General features: G+C 34.2%; 1 protein-coding gene across 5 annotated transcripts in view; it reads right to left on the reverse strand.

Moving 5' to 3' along the window:
- Positions 1 to 17714, reverse strand: part of STXBP5 (syntaxin binding protein 5) — a 184231-nt gene that overhangs the window by 122079 nt on the left and 44438 nt on the right. For all 5 annotated transcript variants that reach the window (XM_021693538.2, XM_021693537.2, XM_021693536.2 and 2 more), the window contains exons 5-7: positions 7788 to 7922; positions 5833 to 5896; positions 1048 to 1131 (exon numbers count right to left, since the gene is read on the reverse strand). In XM_021693538.2, coding sequence (XP_021549213.1) covers positions 1048 to 1131; positions 5833 to 5896; positions 7788 to 7922 — 283 coding nt within the window. The remainder of the gene's footprint in view (positions 1 to 1047; positions 1132 to 5832; positions 5897 to 7787; positions 7923 to 17714) is intronic.

The following is a 17714-nucleotide window of genomic DNA, read 5'->3' on the forward strand; positions in this document are numbered from 1 at the left end:
ATCAATAAGGATAATAACTTCAATGTACTGAAGCACATCAAATATATTTAAATCTTTAAGTACATAGTGAAACTAAAAGCAAGAACAAATTGGTCACCACTGGGATTACAGAACCCTTTTAGAGTAAATACTGAAATAAAAGGAAAGAATCATATATGCTTTTCCTTTACGAACTATAATACTGCTATTTAACCAAATAGTATGTAAGAAGTTTCTCTTTACACTAAAGTGTCTCTGAGCTAATAAATAGAGAAGGAATTACAGAATTAGAACATCTTCATTTTCCAACCTCTTTGCATTAATAAATCTAGGCTTTGAACAGCACTGGCTGCTAACCTCACAGACACTAACACTCCAACTGACAGAAGAGCATCAGCATCATTTAAGAAGTCTGGCTAAAAATAAAAAATGAACCTGAATTTATTCAAGCCTCAGTAAACTATCCATTTTATAGGAAATCTAAGGGCAAAAAAAAGATGTTAAACACAAGAGGAATGGAACCAGAAAAATCTAGTCTTTGATAAACTATCTTCAGTGAATACATGGCCAAAAAGAAGGAATGAAGTAAGAAAGGGAAGGCAAAGAGTAAGAGGAGAGGCCTATAGTTTAAAAGAGACTTAGAACACATTAATCAATCACAGTCAATCTTTATTTGGATCTTAAAGCAAGCAAAACTCTGTCTACAGTATACTATCATTTGTCTATAATACAAAAATAGGATTTATTTAGGATACATTTATTAATTTGCTTGTAAATGATAGAATACCTCTAGAAGAATACATGAGAAACTGGTAACACTAGTACCAGAGGTAAGGGGATTGGATGGCCAAATAACAGGGATGGAAAAGAGATTATTTTTAAATCTTTTGAGCTATGTGATTAAATAAATAAATAAATAAATAAATAAATAAATGTATGTATGTATTAGGTGTGTTATTGCAATTACAAAGGTTGCCTCAACTAAAATCACCAATTAAGTTCTTAAAGAAGCTGCTCTTAATTAGAAAAATGACAAAAATAATATTTGATTAGCAAAAATAATATTACCTCATCATATGTGTATCTGTAGTCGGCTTTCTTTGATTTGAGGTCCCATAACACTACTGTTCCTGATTCAAAGCCAATCAAAAGCTGTAATAAAAGAAAACGTCACATGACCTAGGAATGATACTATGTGAAACATTTATTTGCTGACAATAAAGATAACTATTATCATTCATATGCTTCAAGTATAAAGTTATAATTAAACATCTGCATTGCTAATCACATGAATGACAAATAATACTGCACTGCATATTTATATGTCTTTGATGATTAGGGACTTAACATATATAACTAATTATTGAGAAAGAAAATAGTACCATTTTGAAGTCCTGAGTGTACATTTTCATTAATTAATATAACATAATAAATTATTAATAAAAATTAACATTTGTATGTGCTTTAGAGTTTACAAACTTTCCTAATTCAAAACATTATCAGGCAATGTCATTTACTCATCTATTAAAAAGTTCCAAGTTATATACAGCCTAGATCCCTCTCATAAGATTCAGACTCATAATTCCAGTGAAGATGGCTCCCTTTATCTACTCCACAAGAACCTCAAAGTATGTGTCCAAAAGTGAATTCATTATTTTTTCCCTACCCTCTTTTTCTGGTGTTCACTACTGCAGTGTCTCTCTTAGTATTTCTTATCTTAGTGTTCATTAAGTCACTCAGACAAAAACCTTGGGGGCGTCATCCTTAACTCTAGTCTCTCCCTCCTCAGGTAAAAATCATCAAGTAATTTTAAAATTACATTCTATTATCTCTCTATTTTCCCCTACCTCCAATACCTCTCTACTAGTTCAAGACACAAAGTCCTCTTTTCTGGTCTCTTGGTCTCCCTGACTCCAGTCTTGCTCCTTTTTTAAACCCATTCGCTACCGTAGCTAGTGTTTAACAATTCTAAAATGCAAACCTGATCGTGTAATGCATGCTTTTAAAATTTTTTTAATGCTTTACTATTACTTTTAGGATAAAGTCCAAACTGAGTAATATGACCTACAAGATTTATCATCGTTTGACCTCTGCTGACCTCTACAGCTTTATCCCTTGTCACATCCCTCTTATTCAATACACTCCAGCACATCTTTCAGTTCATGCTTTCTCTTATCTTTGCTGTCTTCCTGGGCCATATTTGAAGTCATCTTCTTTGCCTGACCAATCCTACTAATTTTTCAGATGTTGTTTTAGCTATTACTTCCTCTGGGAAGCCTTCCCTGACCTACCAAATATAAGTCAATCCCATTTCTATGTGCTCCAACAGCACTCTGTACATTTTTTAATCTGAAGGGTCACTGCACAATAATGGCCTTTTCCTTAGCTGAATCCTCTTACTGATTATAACAATAGTCTATTTAGGCAAGGACTGTTTTTATATTGTTCACCACTACGGTAAGACACAGAGCTTGACTGGTATTTGTAGGTACTTAACACGTTTTTTTTGTGAATGAATAAATTCCAGAATGGAATGCATGTTCTTGCTTCACAAATGGTCCACTCTCTATCCAATCTCTGCTGCCCACAACCCTCCACCTTGACATTTTTAAAATCTCAATATTCCCTTTGCTTGAAACCTCCTTTCCTTTTATTCATTGAGTGATCTTCTACTCATTTTTAATTCTCAATTTAGTGTTGCTCCCTTGGGTAAGCCAACCCCCAATTCTTCTAGATAGACTAAAATCCTCCTTCTCCTATGTTAGCACATGCATTTTCATCTATAGGTCTCTAATATCCTGCCTAGTGCACAGGAGACACTCAATAAATATTTGTTTAATGAATACATAAGTGATTAGTAGGTAGCCAATACTTCTTCCTATAATCTGGGGATATGAACAAAGTTGGGGCAGACCCACTAATTTTAATGACATAGCAATTTAGTGGATTTCAGACTACAGGGGCACTTGGAAGGGCAATCACTGAAGCTAACAAAACTCCTCATCTTTATAGGAAATACAGTTAATTTTGCTAACACAATCTGTTCTTGCCTAGGCAATGTGAGATATATTCTCCTTCTAGGAAAAACTGGTATTTGCTTCCTTTACCTTTTCCTAGTCCTTCTAAATATCTTAGACATGTGACATGGCATTTTTTGATGGAGAAGTAACAGAGAAACTTCAGGAGTAAGAGATGGGAAAGGATAAAATTTAAGAGTTGATGTACAGTGTAAACAACACTAGATTGCTCAGGACACAGGTCACTTAAGCTCTAGTCTTACATCTGTTACTCAGAAGCCATGTAACATTAAGGAAATAATTTTACCCATCCAGATGTTAATAACATAAGAAGGTTAGAGTAAGCTTTAACCCCTTAGCCAGCTCTAACATCCTAAGAATGTTAGAAATCTATGCCAACAGGTTAGGCTTTAATCCACATAATCTCCTAAATATTAAAAAATTGAAGAGCTAACTTAAAGACATGGTATTTAAACTTGGGAAATTCTTTCAACGTTTATTCTTATTAGGCTCTTTCATAACTCAGAGACGTTAATTTATATTCTGTTGACTAGTTTCCTTTTTTCTTTCATAAAAAGCATTAGTGGGTATGCTGAATATGAATATAACTCTCTACAACATCAATAACTCTGGGGATGAAATCAGAGCAATCAGTATTCAAAATCCCAGCTCCACCAATATCTAACTTTGTACCTCTGGAACACATAATCGCACTAAGTCTCTGCTTCATCATCTGTAAATTAGGGAAGATAACTAACTTAAAAATTGTTAAGATGATCAAATAAAATAGTGCATATAAAGTAGAAAGCACAGTGCCCAAAACAAAGCAGAATTCAATAAGTGGTAATTATTTCTGTTACCATCATAAGTAATTTTACACTAATACCTAACCTTCCCTAGCTAAGACCTTTGCTTAATGTGGTAGCATCTACCATAGGTTAGCTTTGGAGGAACCTGCCCTGTCACTTTATACCTTTCTTTAGCAACACAATGTCACAAAGATCTTTGGAAACTGTAGAGAGTCACTGATATAAAGTGGATTTTTCTATTAGAAATCAAAGGTTAGACAATATAATCTATTCTAGTACCTTAGTATTTCAAAAATGTTTGAGTGAGATTAACTCTGGAAAGTAAGGAGAATAACATAATGCCAGGTTTCAAAAAAATGAGGATGATAATAAGCAGTTATATACAATATACAATTTATTTATACAATAAATCAAGTATATATAGAGGCATTACTATTTATATGTAAAGCTTAATAAGTATTATCTCTATGCTCAAGGGGTCTTTCAAGTTCCGGGGAGGTGAGATATGCACATATTTCTAATACATGGCAATATGTGACAAATATTGTAAAACTTGCACAACTAAGGTACTAATGAATTTGGAAGTGACAGAAAGCATTTTTAGTCAGGATTATCAGCAAGATATCATGAAAGATATACATTTAATCTGAGCCTCAAAATGTGGGTAGGTATTCAGCTGAAGAGAGAGAATAGTGGGAAAGCATTCCAAAGGGAGGGACTCACATAAAGGAGGCATGGAGGCATTAATAAGCAGCTCACATTTGGAAATAACTATTTACTTCAGCATAGCATTCAGGTAAAGATGTTCTGAAAGACAATGAAACCTAGGGCTATGTTTTAAAGAAGCTTTATTTTGTTACCTACTGCAGAACCACTGAAAGCTTTTTAACGTGAGAGCAATAATATTAAAACAGCATTCTAGGAAGATTGATGTGGAAATGGCTCATGAATGGCTTGGAATGCCTTGAACTTTAGTGGTCATGAGACAATAGAAAAGAGACACTGCAAAGAAAAGATTGAGATGACTTAGAGACTGAATCCAGGTAGAAGAGAGGGAAGTTTTTAATTCTCTTGCCATGCCTCCCACCTAAAGTCTTGGCTTCTAGACAAGTACCTTGTAGCAAAGAAAATAAAGTGAAGGTACAGGTTACTATAACTTGCTTAGCGTAAAGTTTCTCTCAAAACATATATCTGTATGATTATAAGCTAACGCCAAACAGTATAGCTATCCTTTTTTGTTTTCCTAGTGGCAAATAAGAGAACAGTGTTAACTCAACATAAAGGCTAGACCATTTCCACCAATTGAGGGAAGAAAAAACCTTCACAAAACCTAGAAATTTCATTTCACTGACTTCTGATAGTGATAAACATCCTGGTGTTTATGTAGGCTAATATCATAAAATTCTGTAAGTAGAAAAATATCATTAAATAGAACTACTTAAGAGACTGAATTAGGAAAGAGATTCATGGAAAAAGAAATTTTATTTATTTTTAAATGTATTAACAAATCTAAACAACAATTAGATACTGACTGTATGAAACTGGGTTTAAATATAAAAAAATGAAGAACTATTTTAAAAAATCTCTACATTATTAATCTAAGTTATCTATGAAGAAAAATTTAAGGGAGATGAGATACAGACAACTCTAACATAAGGCATTATGTGATAAATGCTACAAAAATTGTATAATTAAGTGTTAAAAATAATTGAAAACCAAAAGAAAACAGTTTTTGCCAGGATTACCAGAAAATCTTAATAAGCCAAAAATAAATTAATAACTTTTACTAGTACTTATTAAGTTTTGTCTTAGGGTTTTTTGTTCTTTAAAACTGTAAATGATTCTAATTCTTTCACTTGTTCTTCATAATATATAAATAAACCAGTACGCGCCTTTGATGCACAACCTTTGTTAGAAATCTCAATTTTGCAAGGTAAATGTATGTGGTACCGGAACAGTTTGCATATTTTTAAAAAATACCAAAATCCATGCATTTAATAAATATGTATTTTTAGAAAAAATTCTACCTTTCCTTCATCCATTGGGTTATCACTTATATGGACAACTGGTCCTGGGTGAGATTTAGATGACCTAAAATAGAATAGTAAGATTTTTTCTTAATTAAAAATTTCAATACAACTATATATTCATCACAGTGAAATCAATGAATGGAAAATAAAGATACATTTATAAAGGAGGAAAACAATTCAGTAAGTGATCAATAAGAGATGTATAGTTCTTAATATGGATCAAGATAGGACTCAGAAGAAAAATACGGGTGGGGATGGATGGGTTAAATAGATGATGAGGATTAAGGAGTGCATTTGTAATGAGCACTGGGTGTTGTATGGAAGTGCTGAAACACCATATTGTACCCCTGAAACTAATATTACACTGTATGTTACCTAACTGGAATTTAAATTAAAAAAAAATAGGAATTGGAAGAAAAAGAGTGACACCGATACAAGTCAGCAAAATTTATAAGTATACTTTCTATATAGGAAAGAATCTTCAATTTAGTATTTTAGCACAAAAAAAAAAAAAAACCTATTCTCATCGTATAATTCTCAGAATTAATATTTTTAAATAAAGCATCATCTAAAATATTACTATCTTATTTTACTCAACTCTAGCCTCCAACTGCAGCATCTCATCCAGTTTCATAGTTCACATGAAAAATAGGAAAAATTCTATTGTTTTTTAAAAAGTGAACAAAAGTAATGCCACTGTACTTGGTCAGAGGAAAAAAAAAGTCATACAGTAGCTAAGAATGGAGCTGAACTTATGCCCATACAGTAGGAATTAGCACCTCCCTATTCATAAATTCCAAGGGCTGAGACACCAGTCCACTTCATGAGAGACCTTTGTGAAACCGTACAGACATCTGCACTAGGCCTACCCACCAGATGTTGTGATCAACTCACAGAACAGACAGCAAAAACCCACACCTTGTACCAAGGGACTGAGATATGATAACACCCCTGCCATAGGAAGGAAAACGAGGCTTAATACACTATATCACAGGTGCACCAAGACATTACTTAAGAGAAATGCTACAAATTTATCTTTAATGTCAAATTCTGTGGAACTATTTGTTTAAAAAACACTGAAAATGAATCTTGCCAATATCCTTAAATTTTGATTTTTATGTCTAAATAATATAAGGAAAAACTTGAGATAAGATATAAAAGATAAGATTCTAACACAGAGTGCAAAGTTAGTGCTAAGGATCCTTAGGGCCTTACAGCTCAACCCTGTTCTTGTTGTTGTTAAAGGAAAACAATCATTATATCAAAATTAGGGAAAATTACTGTCAAATTCTGTAATGTTACCTTGCAAACATTTACATTACATTTGTTGATTAAAACATATCAAGTAGTGATTTAGATCAATGTTTTCTAAACATTGGTGGCAACCCATTAGTGAGGCATGAGTAGCATTTGAAAGAAAAATTACTAGAAGTTAAAAGTACACAGAAAAAAAAAAAAAGGTGGAGTGTTTTTCACCTAAGAATTTTTTCATTAAACTTGTGCTATAGTCTGGGGGCGCCTGGGTGGCTCAGTTGGTTAAGCAACTGCCTTCAGCTCGGGTCATGATCCTGGAGTCCCGGGATCGAGTCCTGCATCGGGCTCCCTGCTCAGCGGGGGGTCTGCTTCTCCCTCTGACCCTCTTCCCTCTTGTGCTGTCTCTCATTCTCTCTCTCAAATAAATAAATAAAAAATCTTTAAAATAAAATAAAATAAAATAAACTTGTGCCATAGTCTGTATATACATACACATGTCATATATGCATATGTTCACTATCTATAAAGGCTTTAAACTTACAAACTGCTAATAATATTTAGAAAAGGCTAATAAACTGTGTTTAATATCAAGAATGTCTGACATATTTAATTCCACATAGATTTACTGATTAGCTATTATATAAAGATATCATATATGGTACTGAAATTTCAGATATGGAATATGTGCTCAAACTCACAGTTCAATGGCTTTATTCCACATAATGACGTATCCTGAGAGTGTGAAGGACTCCACATTGACAATATGTATATTACCTCGCTCAGTGCCCACATAGAGCCACTTACTCTGGAAAGGCAGATGGCAAAATGTAACCCTGAAAGAGAAAATATAGCCAAAAAGGTAATTAGAAAAATGTATGTAAATTTTATTAATTGCATTTGAGGGTTAATCATGATATATAATTTAGGAAAGCAAAAATGACATACAACCAGATTTACCTACTCATTGTGATTAATATTTAATATGCAAATTCAACTTATATGTCAAACATAAGACCTTACAGTAAATAGACAGCATGGCTTGACAGAAAGATGAGCTTTAAAGTCAGTGTTTCAAATCTAAGTCAGTCACTGTGCTACTTTAGGCACATCACAAATTTTTTTTTCATTTTTTTAATGTAAATTCAATTAGCCAACATACAGTACATCATTAGTTTTATATGTAGTGTTCAATGATTCATCAGTTACGTATAACACCCAGTGCTCATCACATCACAAGGCACATCACAAATTTAACCATTAAGCCACAAACTATAAGTCTAATACCCACATGACCCCAAGGTACTATTATATTTCTTAGGAGTTATTAAACACACTAATCCATCTCATCACCTGTGCTTACTATACTATTCCTTCCTCAAAATGCTCCGCTGGTTCATATTTTTCTTCTTTTCAAGTTTCAGTTCAAATACCACCTTTATTCAAATTGATATCCCAATACTTCGTATCTTTGTTAGTCTAGACTTTTAAGAGAGGTAGGGTCTACCTTCCTCACTAACTTGTAAGCCTCATGGAGGGCAGAGATCCTCCACACTGAGGCTTAGACAACTATCTCTTCCTATGTCATGATGATATGATAGGCCTTCATTAACAAATTATAATTTACATGCATGTATTAAACTTTATTATCATTCCAACAATTTCAAACACTTTCTATTATTAGCTCATTTGACTTCATGATCAAGAATGGACATTATCTTGTCCATCTTGTCCTTTTTGTAGCACTTATTTTTGGTAAAAAAAAATTAGTATGTTATGAAATCATATAATGGTCTTTTTTTCAGACTACCTATCGTGTCTCTCAAAATATTCTATTTAAAATTTCCATGGAGCACTGGGTGTTATAGGCAAACAATGAATCATGGAACACTACATCAAAAACTAATGATGTAATATATGGTGATTAACATAACATAATAATAATAAAAAAATTTCCATAGAATAGTACTTCAAATAATACACAATGATAATCAGTGCTAGACTGTCAATAGGGACACTAGGTTTTAGGCAAGATATAGCACACACAATATTGTTACTCCCATTACCACAATATATATACAGAAAATTTTCAAGATGAAAATACTTAGAAAAAATAAATGTACATGCAACTCATGGTCTACTTCCTCAAGGGAATGTTCATTTAGATAATTACTTAAGGTTCATCATCTGTATTTTTTGTTGAGGGTTTTATATAATAACAGGTCATCTTTCTAAGGGATTTATATAAGCTTAACTAAAGCACAGAAATGTCTACTGCATCAAAAAAACATTTTATAGTACCCTATTACTTCAGACAGCAGTAAGTCCACAGTACCTTTCTGAAAACTCTAGGGCATATAGGTTTCAGAATTCTGAATTTTCCAAATTTTAAAAAGTACATAATGCAAATTCTGTATATCACCTAAAATGGGAGTATCTCATAAATGCATTATATATTTTAAGGTATAATTCTGGCAGTCTTTTTTCTAATTGAGATATAATTTTCATGTAATATTATATTAATTTCAAATGTACACCATGATTCAATATATGTGTATATATTGCAATATGATCACAATAAGTCTAGTTGAAATAACCATCACCACACATATAGTTAGAAATATTTTTTTCCTGTGATGAGAACTTTTAAGATCTTCTACTCTCCTAGCAACTTTCAAATATACAATACAGTATTATTTATTACCTATAGTCACTGGCAGTTTCTTAAAAAGTTAAACATACAACTACTGTGATGGACCCATTCCATTCTTAGGCATTTACCCAAGAAAAAGAAAAACATAGGTCTATACAAGACTTATACACAGATGATTCATAGCAGTTTGATAATAGCCAAAAACTGGAAACAATCCAAATGTCCAAATGTCCATCAACAGGTAAATGGATGAACAAATTGTTACGTACCTATAACAAAATGCTATTCAGTAGTAAAAAGGAATAAACTACTAATACGTGCAACAACACTGATGAATCTCAAAATCCTTACCATGAGGGAAAGAAGCGAGACAAAAATACATATTGTATGATTCCATTTATATACAACTTATACGCAATAGGAAATGCAAACGAATCTATTGTAACAGAAAGCAGATCAATGGTTACCTGGAGATTGTGGAGATGGAGGCTAGAAACAGAAGAGGGGAGGGATGACCCCAAGGAAACATTTTGGGGTGATTTGTATGTTTGTTACCTTGATTATGATGACAGTTTCATGGGTGTATATATGTGTCAAAATTTATCAAATTGACACTTAAATATGTGCAGCTTATTGTATGTTAATTATACCCTAAATAAAGCTGTTTTAAAATTTTTTGTTTTCAGAGATTTGTGGACTTAGCGATTATGAAAATAGATTGTGATTCTGATTATACACAGGCATAAGCTCTGGAATTAGACTGCCTGTTTTTAATTTCCAGCTCTGTTTGCTCGTTAGCATGAGAATTTAGGCAAACCACTCAATCTCTCAGAGCCTCAGTTTCTATGCAGTAAAGGACATCTACCTGACAGTGTTCCCCAGAGGATCAAATAAGACAAAGCCTGGTAGATGCTTAAAATGGGGCCTGAAACAGATAAGTGTTCAATAAATGTTAGCTAATTATTATTAAGTGATAGTCTACTAACTAGAAGTTCCAGGCAAATTTTAATTATCTGAAGTATATAAAAGTAGCAACAACAAGCCAGGTATAAAATGAACAATGTAATAAACCTAAAAACAGCCATTTCATTCGAAATGTGTTGTAAACTAAAACATGAATGGAGCAAAACGTCTTGAAAATTCAAAAATAATTTCAACATAAATAAGCCAAAATAATAACCAGATTAAAAAAAACAGAAATATCCAACTTCCAGATCTGTTCCACTACTCTGCAATTCTCCTTTATTCTTCACTCTACAAAGCAGTAGTTACTGACTTGTTTAACACAATTACATAGCCCATCTTTGATTTTAATACTAACAAAATTATTTACATAATATGCTTCAAAAACTTAAACTTATCTCCTTAACGGCAGAGATTCTGGATATATTCATAAAATATTTTCTATTCCCAGTCCAACAGCATACTGCAGCTGTTTCTCAAATATTTAAAGAAACAAAGTAAGAATAAATTCTTCAATGTTCAGCAAAAAATCTGGAACTTTTCGCTAGATTCACTTTTTCGATATTAGCTGCCATCATAAATTTTTTCTCAATTATAAAACCAACCTATATTGCTGAAAAATTTTAAGCATCTTTGTTTTTTTGGAAGTGAAAACAAACTACTACTTAACATTTTAAGAAGGAACTTAATTAAAATTATCCATCACCAAAACTTTAAGATGGTCCCTAGAATGAGTCTTGTATAGAAATAACAGGAGTGTATTAGTACAATGCACCATATTTAAAAATTAGTCTGCTCCATATCTATCCTCATTATTTGATTCAGTTGAGGAGGGGGGAGTCCCATGGTTTTTATTACAATTAAGAATTTCTTAATTAGCAAATTTTAATGGCTCTGAACAAATGAGAATAGGAATAGTGAGAAAACTAAAATTCCATATTGCAACCAAATAAAATACCATGCCAGTGATTTAGGAAAAGGCCAGTAAGAAAATGTGGTCCCCCAAAACATACTACTAGAAAAGCAACTCAATCAACATGACCTGCTAAGAACTGCAAGATCATAAATTTGTGGGCAATTTAATCAGTCACCAAAATATAAAACTGGTTGTTGAGACAAACTGGACTTATATTTAATGGGTTCTTTCAATATTTGTTATACAAAATGACTATATTTCCTTGTTTAATAAAATAAAAATCTGGGTGCCTGGGTGGCTCAGTCGGTTAAACGTCTGCCTTCGCTCAGGTCATGATCTCAGGGTCCTGGGATGGAGCCCCATGTTGGGCTCCCTCCTCAGCTGGGAGTCTGCTTGTCCCTCTGTACTCCCTAACTCATGTTTGCATGCTCTCTCTCTCTCAAATAAATAAAATCTTTAAAAAAATAATAAAACAAAAATCTTAGCTTTCTTTGTTGAAAGTTTAAAGAATAGTTAAACCATAACTGCACAGGCTTTGAAGTAATAAACTGATGAAGAAATTATATTATTTAAAAGGAGTCACACATTGGGGCGCCTGGGTGGCTCAGTTGGTTAAGCGACTGCCTTCGGCTCAGGTCATGATCCTGGAGTCCCGGGATCAAGTCCCGCATCGGGCTCCCTGCTCAGCGGGGAGTCTGCTTCTCCCTCTGACCCTCCCCCCTCTCATGTGCTCTCTCTCTCTCATTCTCTCTCTCAAATAAATAAAATCTTTAAAAAAAAAAATAAAAAAAATAAAAGGAGTCACACTGAATGGAGCACTTAAAACTATACATATATATACATGTATATATGTATATGTGTGCATGTGTGTGTGTGTGTGTAGAGAAAGAGAGATGTGTTGTCAATTATTCTAAGAAAGTGATCCATGATAGAAAGCTAGTATTTTTCAGTAAAAGCAGTCATGAAACAAATGGCACTAAATAGCCATGGGACAAAGAGATTTCAAATTTAAAGAGTTTAGATTAACAGATGTGCAAAGAAACACTGAAAACCGAAAGTTTCAACAAAGTAAATATCACTATACTACTACAGAAATGTCCCCCAAGAGGTCTCCTCTCCCTCCCTGTATCCTCCCCCTTGTATAGTCTCTCCCAACACTGATTCTAGGATCTTGTGACTTGTACTAGCCACTGAGACATTAGCAGCCCTGCCACAAGCGAAGATTTGAAAAGCACTTGCACATTGGGGCCTGCCCTCTTTCTTATGCTTTTAGAACCCAGGTGCCATGTGATGAAGCTCAGACAAACCTGTTGGGATACTCTGGCCCAGCCCACAGCCAGCACCAACCAACAGACACATAAGGCAAGCTAGATCATCCAATCCAGTTGAGCAGCCAGGTAACTACGGCTGCGTAAGTGACTACAGGGACAGACTACTTCTGCTGAGCTCAACCCAAGTGCTGACCCACAGAACGGTGACCAAACAAAATGGCTGTTATTGTAGCCTTTCAAGTTTGGGGATGTTTGGATATGCAGCAATAGATAACTGACCTGTTATTTAATATAATCCATCCACCAAAATCTTTTTATTTGAAAATTATAAAAGCATATAGGAAAAACAAATTCTTATATTTCTTAGAATTAAATTAAAAAGACCCCAGGAAAATTTTAAGAATGCCACCAGTGCATTTATCATGAAGCTCAAACATTACCTTTGGTTGAAACTCATGACTCTTGTTCTTCATACACTTTTATTATAAAGATTTTTATTTTAAGGTAATATAGATCACAGTAAATGATAGTGACTTTGGTTTTTACTGATACCAGGACACCAAGTTAATTTAAGTTTATGTGCTGACATATTAAAGTGTAATGTTATAATGAAAATAATTAAAATAACATATTGAGATTTACATGAAAGACATTAAAACTCAGTAAACACTAGTAAGATCAGATATTATAAGAATGGTATATTAAATTGAGCCTGAAAAGGTACTTTAAAATGAATAATAAGGAGCCCCCCCCAAAAAAGTGTGTGACTGAATCAAATGTATTAGAAATACATAGATAATCAAGTTGAATTCCCCCAGATTGTCACTAAATGGAGTTGTATTCTAGTTTCCTCTACAGGACTTAAAAATCGATATACTCATTCTACACAAAGTTGTTACTAGGAACACAATTTCTGTATTTGCTTAAGGGACTTAAAAAAATGCAACATACTACATGTTAGGAAGTGATATATATCTCCTATTCACTATTTAGCTTTAGCAGCAGTCTGTCAAGTACTATATAGTCAACAAGCACCGAATTTGGAAGATTTAATTATTACCTATTTTGACACAAGAACACATACAGTCTAAGTAATGTTGAAATTAATCATCCATAAACAAGGGCATAAATACACATGTGTATTTAATCCATAAGGACATATGAACCAATAAGTTCATCTATATGCCTGTTATCACCATTAAATCAGCCCAACATGACAGGAAATATGCCATCACTTTTATATTCTCAGCAAATATCACACCATCTTTTACCTAATAAGTACTTAATTCATTAAATGAACAAATAAACTACATAAAATGTGAGAACTTATTATGTTATTTAACAAAACAATCAGATATTCCTGACTTACTCCCTCTCTATCCTCATGGCTTGGGACTAATTTAAACCATTATTACTGACTGTCAAATCAACTCCTAGCTGCCCCCAGAGTTATCTTTTCAAAGCCAAGAGAAATCATATCTTACTTGGAAGACCCTAATGGCTTCCTATCTTCTACCATAATGCTTCCTAAATTTTTAGTGACACTTTGTGGTATGTATATCTGGGAAAAGGGTGCAGAGTTATAGTGTGCTGGATTTGGTCAACTAGTACTCAGTATCCTCTTCCATATTCTCCTCTATGCCTTCCTGTTCTACAGATACTAGAAAGCTGAAACTTCTATTTCCCAGATTGTCCCACAGCTAAAGTTTCAGATGAGATTAAGTTTTTACCAACTGGATGTGCTTGAGATTTGCAGGCAAAAGGAGGCACAGACCATCTTTCTGGTGCTGTTTCTGCTGACAAGGGCATTCAAGGAAACCTGAGTGGCAAGAGGTAGTTATGACAGCAGTGGGGACCGGACACAACATTCCAAGTTCTTTTTTTTTACATGAACTACTTAAATTTAATTAATCGATTCCATTTACAATAGCACCAAAACCATAAGATACCTAGGAATTAACCTAACCAAAGAGATAAAGGATCTATACTCTAGAAACTACAGAATACTTATGAAAGAAATGGTGGAAGAGACAAAGAGATGGAAAAACATTCCATGTTCATGGATTGGAAGAATAAAAATTGTTAAAATGTCTATGCTGCTCAGAGCAATCTACATTTTCAGTGCCATCCCTATCAAAATAGCACTGGCATTTTTCACAGAGCAGGAACAAACAATCCTAAAATTTGTATGGAACCAGAAAAGACCCCAAATAGCCAGGGGAATGTTGAAAAAGAACACCAAAGCTGGGGGCATCACAATGCCTGACTTTAAGCTATACTACAAAGTTGTGATCATCAAGACAGCATGGTATTGGCACAAAAACAGACATATAGATCAATGGAACAGAATAGAGATCCCAGAAATAGACCCTCAACTCTATGGTCAACTAATCTTCAACAAAGCAGGAAAAAATATCCAGTGGAAAAAAGACAGTCTCTTCAGTAAATGGTGCTGGGAAAATTGGACAGCCACAAGCAGAAGAATGAAACTGGACCATACTCTTACACCATACACAAAGATAAACTCAAAATGGATGAAAGACCTCAATGCGAGACAGGAATCCATCAAAATCCTAGAGGAGAACATAAACAATAACCTCTTCAACATTGGCCACAGCAACTTCTCTCAAGGCATGTCTCCAAAGGCAAGGGAAACAAAAGCAAAAATTAACTTTTGGGACCTCATCAAGATAAAAGCTTCTGCACAGCAAAGGAAACAGTCAACAAAACTAAGAAGCAACCCACAGAATGGGAGAAGATATTTGTAAAGACATTACAGATAAAGGGCTTGTATCCAAGATCTATAAAGAACTTATCAAACTCAACACCCAAAAAACAAATAATCCAGTCAAGAAATGGTCAGAAGACATGAACAGACACTTCTCCAAAGAAGACATACAAATGACTAACAGACACATGAAAAAATGTTCAACTTCACTAGCCATCAGGGAAATACAAATCAAAACCACAATGAGATACCACCTTACACCAGTTAGAATGGCAAAAATTAATAAGGCAGGAAACAACAAATGTTGGCAAGGATGTGGAGAAAGGGAACCCTCTTAAACTGTTGGTGGGAATGCAAGGTGGTACAGCCACTCTGGAAAACAGTATGGAGATTCCTCAAGATGTTAAAAATAGAGCTACCCTACGACCCAGCAATTGCACTACTAGGTATTTACCCTAAAGATGCAGATGTAGTGAAAGGAAGGGGCACATGTACCCCAATGTTTATACCAGCAATATCCACAATAGCTAAATTGTGGAAGGAGCAGAGATGAATGGATAAAGAAGATATGGTCCATATATACAAGGGAATATTACTCAGCCATCAGAAAAGATGAATACCTACCATTTGCATCGACATGAATGGAACTGGAGGGGATTATGCTAAGTGAAATAAGTCAAGCAGAGAAAGACAATTATCATATGGTTTCATTCATATGTGGAAAATAACGAATAGCACAGAGGATGATAGGGGAAGGGAGGGAAAACTGAAGGGGAAGAAATCAGAGAGGGAGACAAACCATGAGAGACTCCAGACTCCAGGAAACAAACTGAGGGTTAAAGAAGGGAGGGAGAGGGGAATAGGGTAGCCAGATGATGGGTATTAAGTTGGGCATGTGTGGTGATGAGCACTGGGTGTTATATGCAACTAATGAATCGTTGAACACTACATAAAAAACTAATGATGTACTATATGTTGGTTAACTCAACATAAAAAAAAAAGAGCATTCCAAGTTCTACTCCTGAGATTCATGTGCTGAGAGGCAGCTGTATGGCAGTAATCGTAATTCTTGAAACTCAATAGTTCTAGCACCCTTCTCAGTATTTTGTAAACAGCTACATTCCTGAATTGAATTCCCTTGTGCTTAATACCTACACTGGTTTCTATTCCTGCACTAAACCCTTACTCACATACCAAGAAATGCACCAATCTGTAGCTTATCTTTTTTTTTTTTTTAAGATTTTATTTATTTATTTGACAGAGAGAGACAAAGCGAGAGAGGGAACACAAGCAGGGGGAGTGGGAGAAGGAGAAGCAGGCTCCCCGCAGAGCAGGGAGCCCGATGCGGGACTCGATCCCAGGACCCTGGGATCATGACCTGAGCCGAAGGCAGTCGCTTAACCAACTGAGCCACCCAGGCGCCCCAATCTGTAGCTTATCTATATGATGGTCTACAATGACCAAAAAATACCCACTTGCAATATGTCTTGTTCAGATAATGTTATTCATTTTAAGATTGAAAGTTGGAAAAAGGTTGAGAATATAACTTTCTTATAATTATATAAAAGGCCTTTCATGAAGCAGACCTTTTCTACCCTTCTAAAATTATCCTCTCTGGACAACATACCTAACCATGTTTAACTAGATACAGTGCCCTAAGCATGAGAGATTTCTTCATGGCTATCCATCTGAACATAATGGAAAGTCCCTTTGCCCTTTGTCAATGTAGGAAATTCCCACTAAATCCCACGGGCTCTTTTGTAATGTTTTACCTTAAATTCTCAAAACATGGTGATACATCCTTTTGCTGGTTAGTCTTTAAAATTTCATAAGAAAATTTCACTACATATTATATCACATTTTCCATTGCATTATAATTTGCCATTTCACCTCCCTTAGCCAGTTATAACTTCTATGTCTCGAGACTTTATCACAGTCTTTGCATGCACCAGAATCTCAATCAATGTTTACCAAACGAATACACAAGAAAAAAGAAGGTATTTGATATTTTTCTTAAATTAACTGTACCTGATATTGTCCTGTTATTAGAAGAAAACTTAAGTTTGCAATAATGAACATGGAAATGTATTAAAAATA

This window comes from Neomonachus schauinslandi, chromosome 8 (genome assembly GCF_002201575.2).
Source record: "Neomonachus schauinslandi chromosome 8, ASM220157v2, whole genome shotgun sequence".
NCBI lineage: Eukaryota > Metazoa > Chordata > Mammalia > Carnivora > Phocidae > Neomonachus > Neomonachus schauinslandi.